Raw genomic sequence first — 27,513 nt, 5'->3', positions numbered from 1 at the left:
ACAATCACAAACACAGAGATGTCCATAAGCAAGGCAGGGCAGCACAGAGAACTGAAAAACCCTGAAAGCCCAGCAAATTGCCATCTCCCCACATGCACTCACTCTAGGGCACGTGCTCTGAGTAATATGGGGGTAGATTCTGGTCTCTATTTCAATTTTGGTTTCTCTTTCTTAAAAATTTTACCAAGTAAATACAGTTCCATTTACTTTAGTTAAATGTATATACAGTGAAGCTCCATTGTATGTGTCTTTATTTAAACATTTCTAGATTTTTTTTTTAAATATACTCTCAAGAAAATCTGGAAGTCTATATGCAATAATATTAACCATGGTTACCTTCAGGTGGTGAAATTAGAAATTTTAATGTTCTTAATTATGCTTAGCTGTATTTTCCAAATGTTCTTACAGTGAACATGTATTATTTTTACAATAAGAGTTATTAAAATGGATATAGCAAACTGATACAAACAAGTGGAAAAATTTTGTTTTGAGGGATATCAACATAAACATTTTAATTTTGACAGCAGCTCTAATTTGTTAACTCATAGATTAAGCAAAAAGGATACTGTCTAGTTTTACCTCCAGAGCTTTCTGTTGCAAACGGTCACGTTCTACTTTTTCTTTGCCAACAAACCACACTTCCCATGGTGTCAGGCGGCTTTCTGGTAGGTGCACCTGTTTCTGTTCTTCTTGGTTATCTTCTGATTCAGCCACACTATTCCAAAGAGGGAACACATAGCACTTGTACTCAAAACTCTTTGGCTTCACATTCAAAATCACTTAACTATACAGCAAAAGCAGAATTTAATAATATATTTATAATACTGTGATTTTTATAAATGCATATATATGAATTAATTATATATAAATATACACTTGAAAAATCATGAACAGAAAGTCCAATATTTGAATTAGTTTATCTATCAAACTGCCTTGGAATTCCTTCATCTCCTAAAATCACACTATTTAAAAACCCATTGGGATAACTCACACCCAGTCTATTTGCCTCAATGACAATTTTTTCTTAAAAATCTCTTGTCTGGACAACTAATTACAAGACATGATCCTAATCATATCCTGGAGCAGACTTTTCCCTTTTCATCCCTTAAATAGTTCAGGGGAAAAAAAGAACATGTATATATATGCAGAGAGAATGATAAAGAAATGTGTTAACAATTAAGGATTCTAGGTGAAAGGCGAACAGAAATTCTTTTTTTTCTTAAGATTTTTTTTTTTAAGATTTTATTTATTTATTTGACAGAGAGAGACACAGCGAGAGAGGGAACACAAGCAGGGGGAGTGGGAGAGGGAGAAGCAGGCTTCCCGCAGAGCAGGGAGCCCGATGCGGGGCTCGATCCCAGGACCCTGGGATCATGACCTGAGCCGAAGGCAGACGCTTAACGACTGAGCCACCCAGGTGCCCCAAGATTTTATTTTTAAGTAATCTCTACATCCAACATGGGGCTTGAATTTACAACCCCGAGATTAAGAATTCCATGCTCTACTGACTGCGCCAGCCAGGTGCCCCAGAAATTCTCAACTTCTGTAAGTTTGAAATTGTCTTGAAATAGTTACAAAAAATATATATGGCTCTTGTGTTCTTTAATGTTTTAGTTCTACTCCCTTTCATCAATTCTTCAGACAGGGTGTCTACGATTCTCCATTTTGGTTACCGCATCTCCCATATGCACCTCTGTCAGTCTGACTCGTCTAGGTACATGGAAAAGTAACTACTCAAGCTCAAGAGAAGCAGGGTGGGGAAATACTGGGCCTCAGCCAGATACACAAGCCTCAGATAACTGAGCAAAAGCAGAACCATTAGGACCCAAGGAAAGAAAGGTTGTTCAGGACCCAAGGCAGCTCTAAAGACTAGGTGTTAACTGTTTATCTTTGGGTGGTATCTGGGTGGCAGAATATAAGTAATTCTGTATTTTAAACTTTCTTATTTTCCAAATTTTCTGCAACGCACACATATGCACTACTTTCGTAAATGGACAGAAATTTTTATAATTCTCAATATAAAATAAAGAGTAAAAGATTTCCAGAAATAAATTTCAACATATTTCTAAAAAAATAAATAAATAAAGACTAGTTGTTTATAGACTCAGCTCCTCTGTCTCTTTAACATTCCTGCTTCAGGCCACCAAATGCCTCTCCCACCACTCTGCACAACCTTTTCTACCTCATAGCTTCAGCTTACTCATTTTTTTCTGCTGCTTTCTTCATTCATCCACGCCCTCCTGCAATCTGCATTCTGGTGGGAAAGAGACACTGCTGATGTGTTGTTTATTTCTCATACGTATCTTTTCTTCTCCAGACTTTATCTGCTCCCACAGTCTGAACTATCACTAGGTGCTGATGATCAGTCATTCCAGGCTAGATCTTTCCCCTGAGCTCCAGACTTCTTTCCAACCATCTGATAGACAGCTCCACTTAACTATCAATCAGTGACAACCAAGTCTAATCATCTTCTACCCTCTATCCACTACCCTCTCCACCAAGAAAAATTTTATTCCTCCTTTATAATCCTATGCCAGTGAAGAGTACCAATACCCACCCAACTAGTCATGCCAGCAACCCAGACCTGTGACTCCTCCAGTGCCCTCTGTCTAGATTTCCTCCCCCGACCACCCACACCCACATAATTACCTAGTCATGTCTTTTCTACTTCTTTTCCATTTTCTCAAGCCATTCTCCTCTTCTCCAACCTTACAACCACTGTCTGGACATAACTGGCCTTTCTCCCTGTTTCAAACCATTTTCCACAACTGTTGCCACATTTACCCTTCAAATGCATCCTTCCATCATGTCACTCCCTACCTCAAAGTTCTTCTGTGGCTCCTTTGCCCAAAAGATAAAATCCAAACTCGCCAGCCTGACACCCATGAATTAGCTGCTGCCTGTCTTCCCAGCTACTGCCTCTCTTCTTATGCCAATGGCTGATCTGGACTATTTCAGTTTTGTTGAACTTAAGCAGACTGATGAATGTGCCACGCCCTTGTGCTCTGCAGTTTTGTCTAAAACTGAAATGTCTCCATCTCCACAGGTAGCCATGCAAGAGCTTAGATTTGGGAATAAAACATTTGGGGTGAATCTCTACCTGCTTCCTCCTGGCTAAGTACATTTCTTAACCTATTCAAGCCTCCATTCTTACCTGTAAAATAGAAATAGCGGCAGAGGCTACCTCACAGGCACTACTGAACAAGACAATCTATGCTAAAGCGCACAGATTCTGTGCACTCAGTAAGCATTTGACACACGTCATTTAGTAGGAGGAGTATGGCTAATTCCTATTCTCCCTTTAAGAGTCAGCTCAGGCATTAATCTTTATTGCCTCACAGTAAAACTCTGCAAAAAATCTGGACTAAGTACCTTGGGCTTTCTGTCACTTGTCCATCTCTGCCATAGGCTATGAATTCCTTACAAACAGAAAGCATGTGTTAACTCATTTTTTATTTCAAGAGTCTAGTGTGGGGCCTAGAATATAGTAACCTCCTAAGAAATGTTTGTTGAGGGCCGCCTGGGTGGCTCAGTCGGTTAAGCGTCTGCCTTCAGCTCGGGTCATGATCCCAGGGTCCTGCATCAGGCTCCCTGCTCAGCGGAGAGCCTGCTTCTCTCCCTCTGCTGCTCCCCCTGCTTGTGTGCTCACTCTCTCTCTCTGTCAAATAAATAAGTAAAATCTGAAAGAAAGAAAGAAAGAAAGAAAGAAAGAAAGAAAGAAAGAAAGAAAGAAAGAAAGAAAGAAAGAAAGAAGAAAGAAAGAAAAGAAAGAAAGAAAAAATAAAGAAAAGAAAGAAAGAAAAAGGAAGGAAAGAAAGAAAGAAGAAAAGTTTGTTGGAAGAGCACGGTATTTTTTTATTTTATTTTATTTTTTTAAATGACATTTTAGGGGCACCTGGGTGGCTCAGTCGGTTAAGTGTCTGCCTTCGGCTCAGGTCATTATCTCGGGGTCCTGGGATCAAGCCCTGCATCAGGATCCCTGCTCAGCGGGGAGTCTATTTCTCCCTCCCTCTGCCCCACCCCCCGCTCATGCTCTAATAAATAAAATCTTTTTAAAAAATGACATTTTAAATATTAAATTCCTTGCCTTAACATTTTTAACAAATGATAGCGTATACATTACAAAATGTATAGCATATACACTACAGCGTTACCCATAATCGAGAGGCTCGATAAGCAGCTTTTTATGACTAAGATATGTATTAAGGCATGGTTTTCCTAATGGATAGAGTGATATAAAAAGCAGGATAGAGCTGGATAAACAGAAGGCTCAAGGCATATCATAAGACTCCAGGAAAATACTTGGCATCATCTTGTCTGAAGTAAACTATGAGCTTCATCTCAGTCCTGTCCAACACATTTGAAGGCCCATGCATCCTCTAAGCATGGCTCTATGTACACCTAAAATAACTGGAGCTCATATCACCATGCACACCTGATACCTGAGTCTATCTCTATGTCTGATGAACAATGGACAAAGGCATAAAATCCCACACAGCTATGGGTTTACTCCCTGGTCCATGGAGAGAATGCTCACTGCCTGGGACTGGGACTATATACAGGTCAGACTACCTGCTCTCCTCCCCTCATCACCCCCAAACTGTCCAGGACACCAACTAAAGGTTAGAGGTATGGAGGGTGACTGATGAAATTCTGTAAACATTTATCTCTCCTGAAAGGAAATGCTAAGTTTTCTGAAGCATTTGAAGATAACCGCTGTATCTATCTGTTCTCTAGGAGTGGGAATTAAACATTCATTCAGCACACATTTACTGAACACCTAATATGTATCTGACACTTGCCACACAGAAGGCCTGTCAACTCCTACATTCTTTCCAGGCCACATCCTATCCCTTTGATTTATAGGGAATGACCTGTGATAAGGTCATGATAAGGAAGGCAGCCTTAACCCTGGGATGCTACCAGCTCATTTGGGCTTTGGCTAAAGTGAGACAAAAAACATGTCTGGCTCTTCTCCTGAGCTCTATTTGGTTAGCGCTTTGGCTCTTGGAAGCTAATGCAAGGTCGCAGTAGCTGAGCTGTGGTTTTGACAACCATCATTCTGTAGGTTGCTAAACTGTATCTACATTGCTCAGTCCTGTTGATTAGACTCAAAGGCATTTTCCAAAGCCTTAAAATTATTTTAAAAATCTTTGGGACTGGGGCGCCTGGGTGGCTCAGTTGGTTGAGCGACTGCCTTCGGCTCAGGTCATGATCCTGGAGTCCCGGGATCGAGTCCTGCATCGGGCTCCCTGCTCAGCGGGGAGTCTGCTTCTCCCTCTGACCCTCCTCCCTCTCATGCTCTCTGTCTCTCATTCTCTCTCTCTCAAATAAATAAATAAAATCTTTTAAAAAATAAATAAATAAATAAATAAATAAATAAATAAATAAAAATAAAAAAAATAAAAATCTTTGGGCCCGACTCAATCCTGAAGAATGCTTACAAAGACCCACTTGAAAATGGACTCCTGAAACTCTATCATCAAGTTCTACTATCAGGTTCATCAGAGGCCTGCAGTTGCTACAACCAGTATGGACAAGTGGCTTGCTTGGTTACTCTTGCCGATCTCCATTCCCATCAATGTACTTACTTTTACTTTTCATTCTTAAGAGACTCACTGCCGTAACTGTGTATGAGTCATTTCATATGGTTCCATATTCCATTCATTCACTCTGGGTGTGAATGCTTTACACTAAAGGGGGCTATGCTGCTGCTTATACATAAAGCACAGGTTCTCTGGTTTGTGTTTCTGAGATCTCCTGTACTGTGCTGTACACGGCCCGACAATCAGAAACTTGTAAATCTTCCTGAAGATGACATAGGAGTCTATTCCAGATGGGGCCTACATTACTAAGTCTGTCTCAGAAAGTTATTCCTGCAGGGATAGGCCCTTTGTTCTTATACACCCAGTAACAGCCATGTAGCACAGGGAAGAGAGAACATGATCTGTATACCTCGATACTAAGGCCAGCTCTGCTAATAACTAGGTATATGCCTCCGAATCAGACTTTTTATTTGTATCCTGAGCCAGTGTTGTTACCTGTAAAATGAGTAGCTTAATTTTGGCTTTAATTTCATGAGTACAGGCCGTGTCTATCTTGTTTGTGGTCCCCAGTATCTAAACTAGTATATGGCACAAACTAGATGTTTGCTGAGTAACTGCAGAAGTAAAAAAATTCAGATGATTTTAATAATATCTTTGGTTCTAACATTGTCTGATTCAATGATTTCTATTCTACTGTTAATTGAGGACGCAGACCAGATTCCACCTTGTCTGTGGATGCTGAGGTTGACATGGCTAAGCTGGGCTTCAGCTCCTCATTTATGACCCAAAATGTATACATACTGCTTACTACAACCTACTTCACCAGCAATCAGGTTTTTTCAAAACAACTACAGGTACTACTACTAAGGTGCACTAAACAATTTTGGTGTTAAGGGTCTGAACAAGAGTTCTGGTGTCCACAATCTGACTTCTGAATATTCACAAAACTCCGGAAATGGAAGCAAAATTTTGTGTTTTTGAGACTACGTACGTTTTTCTGGGGAGTGAGACTGTGGCAATCATATTCTCAGGGAAAAAAGATTAAGAATCTTAGAAAATCTGAAGAACTGCGTGAGCACTGGCCCACAGCTCTTTATGTGCAAAAAGGAGCAGCACCTCGGGAGGGAGGTGCCTGCAGAGCCTCTGAGGCGAGGCCAGGACGGGGTTGGGCCACCAGAAGAACGTACTTAGAAGGGTCTGAGGACCCTCGCGGGGGGCTGAGTCGGCCGGCGGCCTCGGGTTTACCTGGCGCACCCCTGTAACTCCACTCCTCTCAGGCTCGCCACCTTAGCCTGCGAATCATGAGCACCTTCATCCACGTCTTCCTCACCCTCCCCGTCACCATCGTCGTAGTCAAACGGGAAGCTCTGGTGGCCGAGGGGAGACAACAGCGACATGGTGGAATTGCTGCAGCTCGGCGGCGGCGAGCACACCGTCACCGGCTCCAGCCCCTGCCCCGGGGCGCCCGCCATGAGGACGGAGAAGGAGCCAGAGGAGGGCCGAGACCTGGACCTGCAGCCGGCGGAGGACCCGGCGTCGGAGGGTGGCGAACCGGCCCCCCACAGCCCGGCCGCCCACATCGGGCCCGCCAAGTTCAAACCGGCGGAGCGGCGGCGGGGACGTGCGCTCCCAGCAGGCCCCGCGCGCGCCGGGCCGGCCTATCCGGTCGGGCACAGACCCCGCGCTGCCATGGCGACGCGTGGAGGCCGCGAGGGCTTTGTCCGGGCCTGCCGCGGCTCGCTGCGCCCGGGCCTCTCTCGGCCGGCCCCCCCCCCCTCCCAGCCCGGCCGGCCGCTGCTGCGCGGGAGCTAAACTCCGCATCTGCGCTCGCCGGCGAGCTGCCGCTCGCGGCTGACAGCCCGGAGGGCACGTGTCCCTTGTCTGCTGTGGCGCAGCAGGTCTCGTGCTGGAAATGCGCTGTCACTGAGCAAGAGGCGGAAGCCAGAAATACCCCCGTATCCTTACGGGGCAGGGTTCTAAGGCTCAGTTGAGTTCTCTCAGCACACAGCCATATTTTATTGGGGAGAGGAGCGCGAACTTTGTCCAAGTTTCCAAGTGTATCCAAGAATGCACTTTTAGGACAAGCTTCCGTTGTTTGGTAGCACCTTGTTTGCCTGGCATCTTTTTTTTTAAAGATTTTATTTATTTGTTTGACAGAGAGATAGCGAGAGCAGGAACACAAGCAGGGGGAGTGGGAGAGGGAGAAGCAGGCCTCCTGCGGAGCAGGGAGCCTGATGCGGGGCCGGATCCCAGGACCCTGGGATCACGACCTGAGCCGAAGGCAGACGCTTAACGACTGAGCCACCCAGGTGCCCCTGCTTTTTTTTATTTTTTTTGAAAAGATTTTGTTTATCTATCTGACAGAGAGGGAACACAAGCAGGGGGAGTGGGAGAGGGAGAAGCAGGCTCCCCGCAGAGCAGGGAGCCCGATGCGGGGCTCGATCCCAGGACCCCGGGATCACGACCTGAGCCGAAGGCAGTCGCTTAACGACTGAGCCACCCAGGTGCCCTTGCCTGGCATCTTAAGGTAACTGGTTTGTCTATGCGTGTACATTTTGAGGTCTTTTTGAGCATCTAGTTTACTAGGGCCTGTGCTAAGCACTACAGTTACAGGAGTAAAAGCCCTACCGCCACACGTTCCTCATTCTTTTGTGGTGTAGCATAATACCGTTAAAATATTCTGTGATATGCATTTTATTCGTAACAAAAATTTTTTGTGGGACCTCGGAAAGAGCACTGACCTTTCAGGGATTGGGAATAGGGATGAAGGTAGCAAGGAAAAGGTGATAGACAGTAAAGCTGGATGTTTTTATTCCTGCTGACAAGACTGTGTACAGTTGTAAATAAATAGGGCTTTGTCCCCCTCATAATGCATATTACTAGTAGAAATATCAGAGTGAAAACTGACAAAGGCCAAAATAGCACACAAAATTTGTTATTCACCAGAGTGATAGAAAAATCCTTGGTGAAATTTAGATCTGCAAAAGTTGACACAGGAGAATTAGATATGGTAGAAATAATAGCAACAAAGGGCAATTCAGAAGGCAGTAGCTATAATTAATAAAATATGACATGGTTAAAACTGTTTTAAGGCAATGCTAGTTTTTGTTAATTTTGTTAAAATTTTCAGTAAAAACAAAATGAAAATGGAAGAAAATTGGACCAGAGTAATAAAATTAATCAAGAAATAAAACTGGCTTAGTGGTTTATATTCTCTACCCCAATTATTCAATTTTGGCGTATCTGGTTGAAACCACTTACGATAACCTCCCTAGAATCAGTAACAGCATCAAAAGGCCTAGGGCCACTTTAGGGCTTCATAGGAGGTAAACTTGAGCTATTCCCAACAGACATCATCTGACATACCTGAAGCAAAGTAGGAAAAAGCACAAGTCTTAGTAAAAAAGGAACCTGGATTTGAATCAGTAATTTTTTTTCTTCCTCACTTGGTTTCCTTAAACAAGCTGTTTGGCTTTTGTAAATCCTAACTTACTCCTTTGTAACATAGGGAAATAACCTACCTCCCAGTCATATTATCTCATTAGTAATAAAGTTTCTGGCACAGGACCTGACAAAGAAAACAGTAAATGATAAATTTTGTCATTTAAACTCCCAAGCTTTCCTACTTCAACCTTTTGGTATAGGAAGCTAAAATGTCATACACTTCTCTGCCTCCTCAAAATGTTTAATGAAACAAATTATGTCCTTTCCTTGATGCCTCAGAATCCTGATAATAATGACCAACTACTGCATTATGCTGTAGCAACACTGGCAATAATGAAGAGATGCATGACACACGTGCTGCTACGTGAACATAATTGAGTCCCGTGGTCTCCTTTCTTAGTGTCTTGTCACTGCTGAGACTGAGAAGCCATAATCAAGTTTGGTAGAATTTTTTTAAGATTTTTTTTTTGAGAGAGAGAGATAGTAGGAGCAGGGGTGGGGAGGGGAAGAAAGAGAGGGAGAAGCAGACTCCCCACTGAGCAGGGAGCCAGACCATGGGGCTAGATCCCAGGACCCTGAGATCATGACCTGGGCTGAAGGCAGACGCTTAACGACTGAGCCACTCAGGCACCCCTCAAGTTCAGTAGAAATATATATAAAGGTATAAATAAGCTCAAAAGAAGGTCTCTCCCCTTAAGTTTTTGGGTATTAACTTAGTAACTTCTTACTAATTTATTTTCACTTTCATGGTATACATTTGAGATAAATTTTATTTTTTGCTGGCATTGTAACCTTGTTGTAAGATTAACTTTTGTTTAAAAATCCCTGACTTTGTTACCAAAATAACATCATTACCAGTTAGCCTTGTAGCAATATATTAGGCAACTTTAAAAAATTTACCCCTGGACATATTGGAATATTTACAGATGAAACGTCTGAGATTCACTTCAAAATAATCCAAGGGGCAGGTGTCCCTGGGTGGCGCAATTGGTCCTGTGTCAGCTCTTAGTTTTGGCTCAGATGATGGTGTCAAAGTCGTGGGATTGGGCCTGCTTTGTGCTTTATCCTTAGCACGGAGTCTGCTTAAAACTCTCTTTGAAATAAATAAATAAGTCTTAAATAAATAACACTAATCCAAGGGGCAGATAGAGGGAGTTAGTGAATGGGTGAATGGGGTGGAGATAAAAGGAGATTTACCATGTGCTGTTGATAATTGCCACATTTGGGTGATGTAGGTACCTGGGCTGAAGGCTGAAGGGATGGGAGGAGTAATTATACTATTCTACTTTTTGTTATGGGAATTCCAGACATACACTTAAGTTTAAAACAAATGAACAAAACCCAAAAAACTATGTCTCAGATTAAGAGGAACTGGGTGCTTGTTTGGTTTCTAATTTATTATGTGTGACTCAGGTATTCACTTAAATTTCATCAAGCCCTCTATTTTCTCATCTGTAAAATGAGGGCTTCATGACTGTGAATATTTATATTTAATCATCTGGGCAATTTGACGACATTTGGTATCATGCAGGATTTTAAATCATTTGCTTTTATTTATTTAAGCAATCTTTACATTAAACGTGGGACTCGAACTTACAACCCTGAGATTAAGAGTCACATGCTCCACCTACTAAGCCAGCCAGGAGCCCCAATCATTTGCCTTTTCTTTTTTAAAGATTTTATTCCTAAGTAATCTCTATACCCAATGTAGGGCTCAAACTCACCACCCTGAGATCAAGAGTCACACGCACCACCTACTGAGCCAGCCAGGCGCCCCCACCAATCATTTGCTTTTAAACAAAGATCTAATTCATGGTATTCTCTTAAATTTCACAATTTGTTTTCCATGAGTATGGTTCAGACTTAAGATAGAATAAAATCTTACTTCTAAATACCAGCAAAGTGTTATTCGAACGTTTATTCTAATACTCTTCACTTAAAAAATAGTTTAATTTGCTTACTTTAACATTAAGCAAATTTATTAATGTACCTAGTTACAAATTAAGGCAAAATAGATTGCTAGATTTCTAGAACTTTAAGAATTCAAAACACTGCATACAATAGTGTACTTCCCACTAGACATATCGCACAATTTACCACATATTTTAGATATCTGCTATTCTATATTTTAAATAAACGCAAAGTTTTCAGTGACTTGAAATTTGGAGAAAAAAAAACTTTTAGCTACGTTTTTTTTACCAAGTTATGATTTAATATTTATCAGATGTGTAAATATACAAACACGATAGCAACTTTAAAAACTTGTGAATAGTTGGCCTTACAAAATTACAACACACTGTAAATAAATCCCTCCCGCATTTTATACAAACTACATGATTTTGATATACAAAGATTCTGTTTTTATTACACTGACAATGTACAACCAAGACTATTTACAATGCAAAAAAAGTATATAAACCACAATTTAACATTCTGCTACTGGCAGCCACTATAGTTTAGGAGGTAGCTTTAATTAAACAAAATGAACAGAAGCCACATTTCCCAACTTGTGTTCTAAAAATAATTTACATAAGATAAAAATTCATTATATGCACAGTATATACAGTTTAATTATTAAACTGCAATCTAGCTTAGTGTTTTTTAGTATATCCTGAATAACTAATATGGCAGTGGGTCTGCTATTGATTTAGCATATTGTTCAAAAAACATACTAAACATTTATAACTTTAAGACTCCACATAGTGACATGTCAAAAGTCCATAGATAAGAATCAAGTAAAATTTTTAATTGTTAAAGACCTAGGCCTAAGCCTTATTCCTTTTTCTTCTTCTTTCTCTTTAATGACACATTTGTTTTGTCTCACAAGAACACAGTATCTGAACTGTTGCATAGGCTCTTTTGTGTTTAAATCACAGTAAGGGGGAAATGTATGGAAGCTACCATATTAACATCACAGGTTTAGGAGAATCCGGCTCACTAAGAAACCATTATAAGTGCTCTGTATCAATAATGACTCCCAATTTCTTCCACCTTGACACAATAATTTACCACTGTTTATCTTCTGTATAATTCAAACTATACGTAGGTAACATACCAACAAAACTGGAAAATGTTGGTACAGCCAATGATATTAAGAACTGTCTACGAATGAGAACATTCCACAGAGCCATCAAATCCCTCAGATGCTATTAAAATCCCATATTAGTTAGTAGTTTATCCAAATCTACCAAACCCGCACAACAATTAGTCCTTTACTTTTTCCTAGTGTGGTCACAAGACATTGAGGGAAAAAAAAAAAATCACTGCGAGCGCACCAAAGAGATGCGTAATGTCTGAAAACAAATGTTCAGCTATTCTTTTAAAATCTAACAGTTGTTAATATTGTTTTAAAAACATCTTCAGGTTTTAGATTTGTAAGTCACTTAAACAAAATTTATGATTCTATTATGTCAGAGATGGGACCTGAAAATGCAACAGGGTGATGATGCCTAATCTTCTACCCTCACAGTTCTACCTGGGAGACAATCCCTTTTTTGGCCCTGCAGTAAGTTGTCCTGAGATTAATGATGCAACATTAGGTAAAATTAGCAAGACTTTTTCTTCGTTACATAAAATCACATTTTAAAATATTCTTAAAAAAATATTAACAGCTGTTCTTCATCTTGTGCTTAATTCAGAAACAGGTATAAATTTGCTTCTTAGGGATCAGGAAAACCTAACGTTATATTGCTATGATATACATAAATTCTTTTTCAAGTTATAAATTTGTCCCAAATAGACCACACATTGCTTGGACATTGCATTTTTCATCGATTGACAGTTTAGGCACTTGTTCTCTGAAAATGTCTGGTTTAAGAAATAAACTGCCACCTTCTCCTCCTTCTAAGTGACACATCAGGCAGTGATCACAGAAGTGCTTCCCAGACGAAAGAGCAGACTAGGGTTCAGTCTATAAACGCTGTGATTTTGGTTGATGGGGGAAACAGTTACAAACACATCAATTCAGTCTTTAACTCTCGGTAGATTGTAAGCATAGCGCACCAAAGGGAATCCTCGACTCTGATAGAAGCAGGCTCGTCCGCAGGCCTGCACCTGCTCAGAACTGTCGGAGACAAAGGAATCTTCTTCATCTGCATAATCAGAGTGGGCCGACTGTGTGCCACAGTCGGACCAATAGCTGTCTGGTCTTTGGCAAGAACCCACTGCCAATGCAGGACAGCTGTGTGATTTTATTAAGTGTTTGCATGACACTGGCTTTGTCAAAAGAAAAGATTCACAGCAGTCACACACAGTCAGGTTGCCCTGCAAATGTGAGTACATGCCACAGTCATAGTAGAAATCCTGTTCCACACAGCCGGCTTGGCTACTAATGGAAACCGAAACCGACCCGCTTTTCTTGGTCATGTGTCGCTTCAGTAACTTCCAGTCTTCTTTAAACTTTGGGTTGAAGAAAACGTATAGGACCGGATTCAGGCAAGCGGGCAACGGGAAAAATATCAGAGTAACGGACTTCATTATTTCAGGGCTGATGGAGATTGCAGTGATCAGTGGCGCAAATGAGAAAAATGCAACGGGGCAGAAAAAGATGCAATTGGTGAAGATGAGCCATGCAACGTGCTTAATCATGCTAGAGTGTGAGTTCTCTGAAAGGTCCTCTTTTTCCAAGTTGCAGTAAAGTTTTGTATAGATAATGGCCATTAACAAAAATGCTAATGAGTTTAATAGCACTAAGGTTACAGTAAATCCTAATGATGGCGTTTCTCCTGTGGGGAATGGCAAGCATAGGGGTGATGCAGAATATTCCCCTCTATGGAATAGTGGAAAACAGCCTGCCACAGCCGCTCCCAGAAAAGCCAAAAGGGCAGCAATCCGGAACTGTTTGAGAGGATTGCTTTTCCCATTTTTCATTATATCTTTTGCAGATAAGCTTCTTTCGACAGCTGCCAACATTAATAAAAATATGGCACTTTCTGAGGAGAAGATAGCAAGAAACCCAGCTATTCTGCACCCACTGCCGATCTCCCACCAAATGCCAAATTCAGCAAATCTGCCCCAGGACACAGCATCCAGAAAAGTTAAGATGCCGGTATACGCTCCCATGAATAAGTTGGATACAGAAATCAGGCCTATGAACAATTTGGAGGAAGGCAGTGATGAACAAGACGCAAATGTTGTTAAAATGACAAGCAGGTTAAAAAACAACGCAACCAAGAAAATGAACCACACAGTAAGACGGATCATCCAACTTCCCAGTAAATATTCACAGGGCTTAAAAGCACCTAAAACAAGAGAGAGAAATAAAAGACAATTTAGAAAACACCGTATTCCCGTATGCTATGGATTCAGAGAAAAACTAAAGATGGTTAATCTAGGATAATTAAATCTGCTACCAAAATTGAATTGAACCAAACTGAAAAGACTACTATTTCTTAGCTATTTTAGTCATTGGACTAGGCTATTTTAAAAATAACTGACTTTAATTTCTTTTATTAAATATTTGGTAAAGCCATACAGTGATATGCATATATATATATATATATATATATATAGTACAGTATCTTATATATGAAAAGTACCTGATATACACTGAAGGCTTGGAATCCCATAAACTAGGGTTTTAATTTAGGGTTCCTAACTTGTTGTTCTTCCTTGAGAAAGCAGCTTAAACCTGTATAAATTTCATTTTCTCGCCTGTGGATAATGCCTATTTCGTAGCATGGTGTAGCTTAAGTAAAATTATATACAAGAGGTACCTAAGCAGGTTACTAAGTACATAGTTGGACTTCAATAAATATGAGGTCCTTTCCTTCCTCCTTCCTAGTCCTAATTCAGCTTTTAAAAATTATATATGTACATGTATGTATGTATACATCTAGTTTTCCCCACATTTCTTATAGCTTTCAAGGGCAACCTGAAGCAGGTTAAGACAGGTTTAATTATACCCACTTTTCATTCAGAGAAATTGAGATGTCAAAGTGTTTGATTGACCTGACAAAGGTTATTCAATAAGACAGTGAAGCGAGAGCAAAACCACATGGATGTTAAATACATACAAACCTATATCCAATAAAACCCTGTGAAACTTACACTAGGATCACAACAACTAATTTAGTAACTAAATTGTATGTTCTAGTAACCGGCTTTGACAGGCTAGTTATGTCACAAATGACAACTATTTTATTTTAAAATTAGTAAAGAAAAATGAAATGCTGTTTACAGAGCACAAGAAAACTATGTATTACAGTTGCCTAAAACACATGTTCTGATTTATCCTTCTGAACTGTCATGAAGTTTGATATATCTCATAAAGCATTTTAAATCACTGAGACATTCACAGACCTAACAATCCATCTCTGTAACATTTATGTCTTGTGATATCCCAAATATCACAAGAAACTTTAAAAAACATTCTTAATTAATTAATTAACTATTTTTATCTGCGGCCCCCCCCCCCGCCCCCCCCAGGGAGTGTTAAGAGGAAGCTTTCACCTTTATCTCTGTATCTGAACTCATCCTCCTTTCAAGGAAGAGGGAGTAGTAGCTCATCTGACCTGAGAGAACAGTTCACCGTTTTGGAAGGTGGAGGTACTTTCCCTCAAAAGCCTGGGAAGCAGGCTCCACCCAGTCTGTCTTTGAAAACCTGCTGCCTCCTCCAGTTCTAACAGAAGGACCCCACTCTCCGCTACCTCCTGCTTCTGAGTGAGCACATGGGTGTCTGTGTGTTGCTACAACTGAGTGGGGAGGCAGGCCTGCAGTGTATCTCTACTGCAGCCTGGAGAGATGAGTTCAGACCAACGTTCCTCCTGGCCGACCAAGGTTTAAATTCAGTGTGGAGGACACAGAATCCCTGCCTGGTCAGGTCTAGTCTCCCCTTTAATAAAGCTGTTCCTTTCTCATTGGGTTGTCAGTTCCTTATGTACATCCTCCAGCACAAGGACCCCAGTAAGGCCAGTGAGCAAGCTGCACCCTCTTAACTTCCAACAATTTATTCAGAAACTAGACAAAATACATTGCCTAAACTGAAATTCTTGCCAATTCCATTCTCTCATCTGGTCACTTTAAACTCATTCGCCACATAGGCACTGTACTAAGTATTAAAAGAATACAAGCACAGCCCCTTAAAAAGCTCACGATTTGGGGCACCTGGGTGGCTCAGTCGGTTAAGCTTCTGCCTTCAGCTCAGGTCATGATCCCAGGGTCCTGGGATCGAGCCCCACAATGGGCCCCCTGCTTAGTAGAGAGTCTGCTTCTCCTTCTCCCTCTGGCCCTTTCCCCTGCTGTGCTCTCTCTCAAGTGAATAAATAAAAAATCTTTAAAAAAGGCGGGGGGGCACCTGGGTGGCTCAGGCAGTTAAGCGGCTGCCTTTTGGCTCAGGTCATGATCCCAGGGTCCTGAGATCAAGCCCCACATCAGACCCCCTCTTCAATGGGGAGTCTGCTTCTCCTCTCCCACTCCCCCTGTTTGTGCTTTCTCGCTCTCTCTCTAATAAGTAAATAAAATCTTAAAAAAAAACCCTACTTCATAGCATACAAGTTAGCCAATTATTTGTTTTTCCTTTTACAGTAAAATTCCAAATCCATCTTCCCTCGTAGATGAGGCCTAATCCAACATTATGTCACAACTAAATATGTGGTCTCATTTAGGTAACTTTCCCAAGTCTACTAAAGTTTGATGAAATGAAGTAGAAAGAAAAGGAAAAGCAAGGTTGCATTTAAGAAAAAAAAAAAGGATAACACTAAAAATCCTTACAGATCAGTAACTTCTAGCACTAGTCCTAGAGTTAAAGAAGTGCTCAGTTTTGCCTCTCAATTTTGAATGCACATAACCCTCTGGGAAGCTTGTTAACACCAAGACTCCAAGTAATAAGTCTGGGACTGAGATTCTGTAAGAGATGCCTAAGCTCCTGGTACACAGACCACACTTTAAGGCAGAAGGCTTTATGACATCATCTAGTCCCACTCCTATTACAAAAAATCATATCTTTCCCCCACACATTTCAGATATATTTGCCTAATGTTCATTTAAAGCAAGAACCTGCAGCAAAATGTGTTGGGCATACCTGTGGAGGGTGTACAGTGGATAATTATTTGACTATGTTCTTCATTTTCCGCACTGCTTGTGATACCTGCTACATCAGTGGGACCTGAATATATAACATAAACTGTGTTTAATTCAAGCTTTATGCAATTGAAAAGAACCACACTTTTCTGCAATCTTCTCTCTTGTACAGGATGTAAGTTCAGCTTGCATGAGGCTTCCTAACAAAGATGCCAGTAACACAGTAAATGCCATTTTCTCACATATTTCATATTTATCCTTCACAAATGATCACAATAGCAGAGACTTGAATTAATGCCATCAAGAGTGTTCTATTTTTAGAAGTACATGCGCTCACCTTTATCCTTTGCCACACTGTGGTCTTGGAGGCTAGTATCTTCCGTGTTTGAATGTGCATACGAGTCACAACCCCAAAATGCACAGCACTGATAAGCATATGGTACTGATAAAGACCTGGAAAAAATGGTAAAATCTACATTGAATAACAACTCCACAGACATGCTTTTGTTTTGTAAAAAGTATTTCCATCTTTAAGAGCCCCAGGAGTCAAAAGACCTGACTGTCACATGCTTTAAAAGCTGGTCATTAGCCTCAGTTTCCTCATCTGTGAAAAGAACTCTCCTATCAGATGACACCATGACTTTCTCTTTTCATATAAGATATACTTTTAAAAACTGAATTTAAAACAAACCGTATTTAAAATCTAGCACTAATAACTGCAATTTAAAGTGAAATCTTATCAGACCCCTTTTATACATGAATTAACCATGCCTAATTTATCATATGATACTGGTAGTTCCACTTAAAAATCAATGTCCCAGATGCTTTGCAACTGTATACCGCTAAATGAATGTACTTTGTTCACATAAGTATAGTAAGCATATTTATGCTCTTCTCCCACAGTACTATCCCCAAGCCCTGTCTCTACTGTATCAAATGTCTTTATGAAGTATTAGAGCATTGTGTCAATTTTCTGTAGGTTCACACTTACGTGGTTCCTGCCACATTTTTAATGACAAATCTGCTATATAAAAAGCTAGTCTGATGAACGGCTATGTTCTCTCTCTGACAGTCTCAAGGGCTCCAATTCATATTCTCAGAAACTATGGAATAATGCTCATGTTCTATTTTTTACCAAATTTGTGAGGACTGAGGTAGAAAATACTCTTAAATTATAGCTTCCCAGAGAATCTGGGAACCACAGCAAAAAACTAGCATACTCTATAATTTAGGGGGCCACCATAACTTCAACAAAAAAGAAAAATAAGCAAAAACACACCTGAGATTAACAAAATCTTTTGCTGCTAAGGCCTCTTTTAGCTTGAAGTTGCCAACAAGTTTCAGTTGATTTAGCCCATTCAGGCCTTCCGTAGGAAATGAAGTTAATTCATTGAAACTTATATCTCTGAAATGTGAATGAGACTTCAAGTTAACTCCTAGGATGCAAGTTACACAAAACATCCGTACATGTATAAATACTATAATTATTAGAGCTCTACGGGGAAGTTCGGGTGTGCTAAAACAATAAATCTGGTATTCATCTTGCCATCTAAGAAGGCATTAACGATATGAATGCAACTTAGCATTTACACAAGGGAGCAACTGAACAGAAAAATATTTCCAAAGTACAATGCTAAAACACAAGTTTCTGTAGACTATTCATTTCTTTCATGATATTACTGCATAAAATCATCAACTTACAGGTTAGTTATTGACCCAAGCTTGGCAAAAGCTCTGTTGTGAATTTCATGGATCAGGTTTCTACTCAGATCTCTGCAATTACAAGAGGAGCATGTTAATCTTTTCAAATAAACTCAAATTGCAGTTACTTTGACCACACTGTGGAATCCGAGGTAGTCACAGTTATCTCTGATAAGATAACAAATCTTACTCATCTTGCCCAACAACTTGATGTTTATGTTGAATCCCTCCCCTTCACAAAAATCTATTTCTTAGAATGGGTTCCATGGAGCAGTAATTCTAGTTGGCATCTGTTTCAAAACAGTTGTGAATTTTCTCCACCTTATCATTCTGGTACCAGTTCAAAAACATAAATGATACGATATAACCTTTGGTACTATTAAGTAGGCGAGGAAAAACTCAGCTCCTGACAAAGCTGAAAATAAAAACAGGTTTCATACTATTTGCCTTCTCAAAGGTCAGTGATAAGGCCCCGAGGGAAGACAAAATAATCAATATGTAAACAAGAGCATTCCAGAAGGGCTTTAGATATCATTCTTTCCCAAGCAGGAAATAAAAATCCTATCAACACCAAAGCTGTACCATATTCAGAAACACACCCTGAGAAATTCTGATCTTGCAGAATTAATAAGAACAGAAATAATCTGCAACCACACAACCACACTTAAACTGAGCGTTCATGGAAATTTAAAGGCTGGATAAATTCATTCCATTACACATGTCCCAGATCACAGAATCACGGACAAACTTGGTTCCAAATCATGAAAAGGCCAACTTTTCATTCTTGTCACTTACCAGTGCTCTAGAAGTGATGGCAGCTAGGAGCCAGTCCCCTTCCTCGCTACTGCCCAGACCCCCACCCAGTAAGACTGTCAGACACTAGGAAAGACCCCAACCTCCAATAACATATTCCCTAGTAGAAAGCATTTTCAGTTTCTTACTGGGGATCTACTGGAAGACAGGATTCAATATATGTAATTTCACTTCACCTTCAATTTTCTAATTTTCTCTGTATTTTAAAAATGGTCACTATTTTAGCATATTGTGTTTTCTGCACTCAAGTTTTGTGAAGGCGGAGACAAGGCCTGTCTTAGCCACCTCTCTATCCCCAAGTGCTTAAGAGAGTATTTGGCACAAATACACACTCAAATACAAATACATTTTTTCCAGTGAGTGCTTCTGCTGCATATTAGCTATATTTGTGACAATACATACCCCAGCACAAGGGTCAGCACATTTTTTCTGGAGAGGGCCAGATAGTAAATATTTTCACCTCTAGGTCATATGGTCTCTACTCCCAGCTACTCAACTCCACCATAGTATGGTGAAAGCAACTTTAGACAATACTTACACAAAAGGGCATGGCTGTGTTCCAGGAAAACCTAATTTACAAAAATTGGAGGCAGGCTGGACCTGGCCCACAGGCTAGAGTTTGCCTACCTCTGCCCTAATGGATTGGCAAACCTCATCAGTATGACAAGAAAACAAACAAGCTCCATCTCTCAGGTTATACACATTATGCTTTTTCACTTACCAACATACAATATCATAAATCAGCTAAGGTAAAAAATACTAAATAAAAAGCTAAGGTAAAAAAAATACTGAAAGTGGATTATCGAAAAAGTACCATGTGGTAAAATTTGAACAATATTTACACATAATAAATTGTATCTTTAAGTATATCTATCATGGGGGCGCCTGGGTGGCTCAGTTGGTTAAGCGACTGCCTTCGGCTCAGGTCATGATCCTGGAGTCCCGGGATCGAGTCCCACATCGGGCTCCCTGCTCAGCAGGGAGTCTGCTTCTCCCTCTGACCCTCCCCCCTCTCATGCTCTCTGTCTCTCATTCTCTCTGTCTCAAATAAATAAATAAAATCTTAAAAAAAAAAAAAAGTATATCTATCATGGGAATTGTAATGATATATTAATTTATAACTGGACAAAAACTGTATTTGTTTCTAATAATCAGAAAGAAACTTACAGAATCCTCAGAGATATCAGGCCTTGAAAAGTACCTTCTTTTATTTGGTGGATCTGATTACGTTGCAAAGAACTAAAAAAAAAAAAGAAGAATGAAAGAAAAAAGAGGAAAAAAAGAAAATTATTTTTGATTTTGAAAGATAACATTTCTTCAACTTTTTCTAAGTTTAAATACTCATTCATTAAGTAACACTGACTGATCTTATTGAAAGTAAAGAGAGCTGCTACTTCCTTGTCTATAACACCAAAGGGTTAGACTAATTGGTATCCATCCCAAATTATACTGGGAATTAATGTATACTATCTAAATTCCTTAACAACCCCACTCAGGAGAGCCGGAAGACAACATGGTAAAAAAGGATCCAGGACAACACAACCATACCAAGTACTGTAGAAAAAAGGCTAGAGGAAGAAAGGGATCAGGAACGGGAGAATTAACGTCTTCCTCTCCCTTCTCCCAACCAACTGCCACCAGAGCTTATAGGTACACAGTAGGCATCCATGTTTAGTTTCCCTCAATAGCCAAGAACAATTTTTGTTTTGTTTTTTGTATACACAGCCCTCCCCCTATAATGTCTCCCAAAATGCCTCATAAGTACCTAAGAAATGCTGGTTGCATGACCATGCCGAGTGCAATTTGACATTCATTCACAGGAACACTTGATTATATGCATCTATTTCCTTAATGTTTCTAATTTCTTAATATTAAAGCCATTATTTAAAATAGGAAACGTTCAGTGAATCAACAATAAACCACAGCAAAAAGAGTAAGTCAAAGACCAACTTACATTTCTTCCAGAGCATGGCAACCATTAAAGCTTGGAAGGTCTTTTATATTGTTGTAAGACAAGTCCCTTAAAACAACAAAAAATTAACAAATTAATTTCTATGTCATCAGAACACTAAGTTAGAAGAGCTACACTCAGAAGGATTGAAAGCAGCACGAAAATCTGTAATAAAGAGAGAGCTGAAGAAAAGCAACTATTTTTTTCTAAGACTTGTAAGCTTCTAGAGTACCTCAGTGATATAGCAGGCTTACAATTTGCAAACTTCAAGTACATAATGTTGAGTACAGACAACATAAAATATATTTAAAACATTTAAATGTTTTTTCAATTTTTAAGTAAAATTATTAAAAACATTAAGCATATAAAATTAAATATAAAAATATGGAAAATATATAAAATTACATCCAAGTGGTAGATTATGTGGTTTTTTACATTTTTATAATATTTATATTATAAACAATTTCTATGTTGTTATTTAATTACAACGCTGTGAGAGGTGGTATGCATAGCTCACATTTTCAAAAAAAATTATATTAAATCAAATATGGGGACTCAATAACTCTCAGTTAATTCCACTGCAGTGTTTCCTCAGTAGTGGTCACTATGTTTGATACTCTACAACATTTAATGATTTACTTCATCAATCAGTCACTTATTTTGTTACTATCTCTCTCCACTGAATACTTATTAACAGCTTAGTAACTTAATTATTTGTTCTTGTGACATTTTTACATCCTTTATTTACTTTTAATTTCCAGGATAGTTTAAAGTTTTTGGAAAGCTCTATGCTTAGCTGTTCCTGACCCAAGAAAGATTTGGGCTCTGCTTAGGTTATGGATGAAAGAGAAAGACATGGAGACCTGACACTCCTGGGGAGTCCAGATAAGAAAAATACCAAGGAAGAGCCTAGTCTGGTTTTACTTTGTTCAAAGTAAAAGTCCCAAGATATGTGACATATATATCACCCTAAAACCAAATTGAAATAAACGTTACCTACCCCGGTCATGAAAACACCTGCTCATTTCCATAAAGGGAACAAATAAGACATAATTCTACCCTAAAATCAGCTAATGCAAATAGCTTATCAAAAATAAAACAATGTATGTGACGCTCATAAAAGAAAAAGTATAAAAAGGGAAAAGGGACCCAACTTACAAAGTCCTAAGCATCTTTTGTTCTTGGCACAAGTTACTGGATATGCTGCTTATCTTTGTGCCTGTCAAGGTCCTGTGGAAAAACAATGTTCATCTAAGAAATGGTTCAAGTTGAGATGGTAAACAAAATGCTATTCTCACATGGAAAAAGAAACAGATATTTGCCTATGAACTAAAGTCTGCGTATCCCACTACCTACTTACTCCTTCAAGTCAGGCATGTAGGAAAATGGATTAAGCTTCCATTATGGATTTCATTTTCACAGTAAGGCAGAAAAACTTGTGACACGAGATGTTAATATTGTCCAGACAACGAGGCTGATTTCTCATGTGGACCAACAGAAAAACACTAATCCACAGCCATAGCCTGACTACAATCACCTGCAAAACCACCTCATACCCAAAACGTGCAAAGCCAACTTAGCATCCTGCCTCCCAAACCTAGCCAACCTAACTCACCATTCTGAAATGTTCTCTTCCTCCCTCCCTTTCCATTTTCCCGTCTGCAGTCAATATCAATTCCTGTGCTCTCCTCCTTTGTGGTGTGTCCAGCATATGACCCTCTCATCATTTTTACTGCTATTATGCAGATCACGCATGGAATGATGCAGAGAGGGGTGGAGGAATAGCAGGCCACCCAGAGGAACGCCAGTGGTGTTAAAGGTATTCATTTAGGGGGGAGGGGGATTGGTTAGCCCGGTGATGGGTATTAAGTAGGGCACGTACTGCATGGAGCACTGGGTGTTATACGAAAACAATGGATCGTGGATCACTACATCAAAAATTAATGATGTATTGTATGGTGACTAACATAACATAATAAAATTAAAAACTACAAAAAAAAAAAAAAAAGGTATTCATTTAGCAAGGGGATTATTTCCAGGGCCTCCTTGTGGTCCTTCCCATCTCTAGTCTCTTTCACCTTCCTCATACCACCTGCTGCCACGTACTAGACACATCCAAACTACCTTAACCGTCAAGTTTAAACTCCTGAGCCCAGTGCTTCCTGATCCCTTTTTCCTGACATCTTGGCACATGTGAAAATCATAACATTTATGTGACCTACTCTGGTAAGGCTCCTTGTGGCTGGAGACCCTTAGCCACCTCAGGCTCTTTCTGGCTATCTGGAGGGCTGAGGTCAGCAAAAGCTTGGATCCATCTGTACCCCATTCACAGACCATCCACTGGGAAGATTTGCCATAACCAAAAGTTCAATGTTTAATGGTTGCCATTTTAAAACTGTGACCCAAATGATTTTCCAAATTTCTCCATATCACACCGCATTCCATTAAACACATGGAATTCTAGCTATATATGAGCATCTGTATGCCATCCCTGAGGAAATTTTCAGTATTCCCCACTTTACTAAATCCTGCCTTTCTAAATAAAAGCCCCAGCTCTGGGAAACCTGACAGTATTCAATTCTGAAAACATTACACCGCCTCCCTAAAGCTTTTTCCAATACTCTGTATCAACTGCCCCACTTCTGAATTCCTAAAGCACTGCTTCGCATTTGGCATTTACTTACTGCCTTATATTTTCAGTGAACTTTTCAGATAAAATATCCATATACTAGGCCATCCTCTACCTGAGCTGACTGAGTCCAAACCCAATATATATATCCATTTCCATGCATGCTATTGACAAAGAGAGATTACAGGAATCAACACAAACCCAGCATCATCGCCAAAAAGCACTGGCACCCTGCCGACAGGCCCACACGTTATATTTACACTATCCCTCTTCAAAGATCTGCACTTACAGACTCTCCAGATGGATGGTTCCAGTCAGATTGGGGAACTGCTGTACCATGCTTGCACCTCGAATGACTCTTTAAGAAATTGGGAGAGAAAACAATTTAAAATAAAAAATTTTCATGGATAATATTTTCATTTTATTTTTTGAATACTTTAAAATTATAGTACTACTATACCTAAAAATAAAATCAGTTTCACTTCTTGAATGTACCTGAAACTGTGATAATTAAGCCAAGTATTCACATAAATAAGAACCATCATAAATCTTCAGAATTGTCCTTTGGACTTTTGCCCAAGGGAAAAAAAAAAAAAAAAATAGAAGATTTTTGTCTTCTGGAGCTACAATAATACATTCTAGTTTTCTATTAAAGCAACTGCATAAATATTCAGGTATGTTTTAAAATTTGTATAATACTAAAAAAATGAGTAAAAATTAAAAAATAAAATTTGTGTAATACTTACAAGGAATGCAGATCAGATAAATTGTGAAATGCTGAGTTCCCCACAAAAGACAGAGGATTATCATACAAATGTCTGTAAAAATACCCAAAAAAAGTAAAGTTTTCCTATGTTCGTAACCCATCCAACAGTACATCTATGTTCACAAAGTCCATATATCTAAAATTTCCATTCTTCATTGAGATGTCTGGCACAGACATGCTTTATATGATTCTCTATTAAAACAAACCTTCAGGGGCACCTGGGTGGCTCAGTTGGTTAAGCGACTGCCTTCGGCTCAGGTCATGATCCTGGAGTCCCGGGATCGAGTCCCGCATCAGGCTCCCTGCTCGGCAGGGAGTCTGCTTCTCCCTCTGACTCTCCCCCCTCCTATGCTCTCTCTCATTCTCTCACTCTCAAATAAATAGAAAATCTTAAAAAAAAAAAAAAAACCTTCAAAACTACTTACATAGTTCTTAAGAGTGGATTGCCATCAAATGCTCCGTCAGGGATAACAGAAATAGAATTACTATGAAATAACCTAAAGAGGGAGGAGAAAAATATTTTGAAACACATGTCCCCTTGTGAAATAAGTTAAAACCTGAATATCTAGCCTTGTTCAGTATTCTGTGAAACACAACTGATAACAACTATATGAAAATTCCGAAAGTGTGAGGAAACTGAAGTTTCAATTCCACCTCATCCTTTCCAGGACCATTTCCTAATTCTTCTTAAACCCACGGCTTAACCTGATATCTCTCAGGTCTCTCATACACGCTGAGTGGGTGCTTTGTCAACAAAGAACTTTAGACCATGAGTGAGAATCATAAGGTGTTTTAACCTCCATATTCCTCTGTCACCTGCACTTAGTCCTTAAGCAATGCATTTCAGAGTATTTACTGTCAAGACATGACAAACCAGCCCCGTGATGCCATGTACATTCCTATCTCTGCCCTTGACAAAGCCAACATCTCAAATGTTCCCTTAGCCTTTCATTTATTTAAATATTTCCACCCTTTTGGGTGCCTGGGTGGCTCAGCTGGTTAAGTGATCTCAGGGTTGTGAGCCTAGGTGGCTCAGGTCATGATCTCAGGGTTGTGAGATCGAGCCCCGCATCAGGCTCTGCACTGGGCGTGGAGTCTGCTTGAGATTCTCTCTCTCCCTCTGCCCCTCCCCTGATTCATGTGCATGCGCTCTCTCTCTCTCTCTCTCTCTCAAATAAAATCTTTACAATAAATACACACATACACACATCTACCCTTTTAACTCCAGTCAAATTCTTTCTCTTTAGCATTACCTTTTCTAATGACCCCAATTCTCAGTGAGGTGTTTTTCTGGAATGATTCATTTACCCTCTTCATTTAGCACTTATTTCTACCTAGCAATTGCTCTCTGTCTTACGTGGTCAGCCTCCCCAGTGCCACTAAGTCTCCAAGCTCCTAACTGGCAAGGACCATACATTATGGCTCTTGTTTCAGCAGTACAGAGCCGAGTACAGATACCCAGGCTCAAAACTGTCTGCGCTAACTAACATAATCCAGTCTGTATAATCAGATGTGTGTCTGTGTATTGTGATATATGCAATGGAGCAAAGAAGTTTTCAAATCTCACTGTTGGAACATTAAGTGGTGAGTTCGAAGGATACTAAGGCATAGAGAGAGCAAAACAATACTCACAGCTCTTTTAGGCTAGGAAGGGCTTTAATAGCCTGAGGAAATTCCCCCAAGTTATTATAATTCAAGTCCCTAGAAAAAAAAGGGGGAAACATGTAAGAACACTAAAGAGTACTCACAATTTATAAGGCATTTTGGTACAAATGTATTCCTAAAAAATCATATCCTCTGGATGGGAATCTCTCCTCACCAACCATAGGGCCATTTAAAACCCTGTGGTTTACCTTACACCTTTTCATAGAATACTGAATAGAAAAAAAGAATCATAATTCATCTATGACTGTTTTAAGTTCATTTTACAAGGTTAAGGAATTCTCAATCACATTATTGGTGCATTAAATAAACAAGTCATCTGAATGACGTTTCTCGGGAAATTCACCATAAAACAGAATTTATGGAATGTCCATTTATGAATGACAATAGCCTGAAACCAAGGTTTCTGTTTGGGGTTTGGAGTGACTTCCTGAAATTCTGGCATGAGGGCAGCTGACCTCAGCCCTACTATCAGGTGGATGACCGGAGATAAGTATAAACAAGGGGAAGGAGCAGGATGGCTTCCCACAATTATTGTCTTGAAGCAGGTTATAATTTTTTGAAAATGTTACATTAATTAGGAGAGAGAAAAGCCTGATTTGTACTAAAAAGTCTTAATTCTGAGTGTTTAAGTTTTAATTTCTTTTATAACCTAAATAGCATGTTGGCATATAATTATCATGGTTGATTTCAGAATGAGAGTAACATAAAATCAAAGGCCCAGCTCTTTAGGCACCTATTTTGTTTTTCTTTTCTACATAGAAAGAAAAATGGCAAATAAAAATTTAGCTGGGAAGAAGAGGTTTCATTTTCATATAATTGGAAGAGTATTCATAGTCTAGTATCAGAAGATCCATCTAGTCTTCTGGTACACTGGTATTTATATATTTAGTAAAGGGGAACTGAGCTGGGAACTATCTTCTTCAAGAGCTTCAACCTTCAAATAGCCATTGATGTTCACTATCCTTTGGTTGTTTAGACA

General features: G+C 39.6%; 2 protein-coding genes across 7 annotated transcripts in view; both read right to left on the bottom strand.

Annotated features, from left to right (window-relative positions):
* CCDC34 (coiled-coil domain containing 34) overlaps nt 1-7,191 on the bottom strand; it is a 265,852-nt gene extending 258,661 nt beyond the window's left edge. For 3 of the 5 annotated variants that reach the window (XR_008507477.2, XR_008507475.2, XR_008507474.2), the window contains exons 1-2: nt 6,792-7,190; nt 580-715 (exon numbers count right to left, since the gene is read on the bottom strand). Coding sequence is in view for 2 of the 5 variants with exons in the window: in XM_064576728.1 (XP_064432798.1) it covers nt 580-715; nt 6,792-7,126 (471 nt within the window). In the remaining 3 variants the exon portion in view is untranslated. Of the gene's footprint in view, nt 1-579; nt 716-6,791 lie in introns of all 5 variants that reach the window. The other 2 variants (XM_064576728.1, XM_045893996.2) reach the window with 2 other exon arrangements.
* Nucleotides 7,192-11,179: 3,988 nt separating this feature from the next.
* The window catches only part of LGR4 (leucine rich repeat containing G protein-coupled receptor 4), a 99,209-nt gene continuing 82,875 nt past the window's right edge, over nt 11,180-27,513 (bottom strand). The window contains exons 7-18 of one of the 2 annotated variants that reach the window (XM_045893991.3): nt 26,502-26,570; nt 25,295-25,366; nt 24,850-24,921; nt 24,393-24,461; nt 22,633-22,704; nt 21,478-21,543; nt 20,691-20,762; nt 18,711-18,782; nt 18,289-18,414; nt 17,347-17,462; nt 17,011-17,094; nt 11,180-14,230 (exon numbers count right to left, since the gene is read on the bottom strand). In XM_045893991.3, coding sequence (XP_045749947.1) covers nt 12,954-14,230; nt 17,011-17,094; nt 17,347-17,462; nt 18,289-18,414; nt 18,711-18,782; nt 20,691-20,762; nt 21,478-21,543; nt 22,633-22,704; nt 24,393-24,461; nt 24,850-24,921; nt 25,295-25,366; nt 26,502-26,570 — 2,167 coding nt within the window. In that variant the 3' untranslated portion in view covers nt 11,180-12,953. The remainder of the gene's footprint in view (nt 14,231-17,010; nt 17,095-17,346; nt 17,463-18,288; nt 18,415-18,710; nt 18,783-20,690; nt 20,763-21,477; nt 21,544-22,632; nt 22,705-24,392; nt 24,462-24,849; nt 24,922-25,294; nt 25,367-26,501; nt 26,571-27,513) is intronic. The other variant, XM_045893992.3, reaches the window with a different exon arrangement.

The sequence above is a fragment of the Mirounga angustirostris genome, unplaced genomic scaffold, assembly GCF_029215605.1.
Source record: "Mirounga angustirostris isolate CCGP_5_RB_7025 unplaced genomic scaffold, mMirAng1.0.hap1 SCAF_13, whole genome shotgun sequence".
Taxonomy (NCBI): Eukaryota; Metazoa; Chordata; class Mammalia; order Carnivora; family Phocidae; genus Mirounga; species Mirounga angustirostris.
The sequence above is the reverse complement of the archived record's forward strand: the minus strand, read 5'-3'. Positions and strand labels throughout refer to the sequence as shown.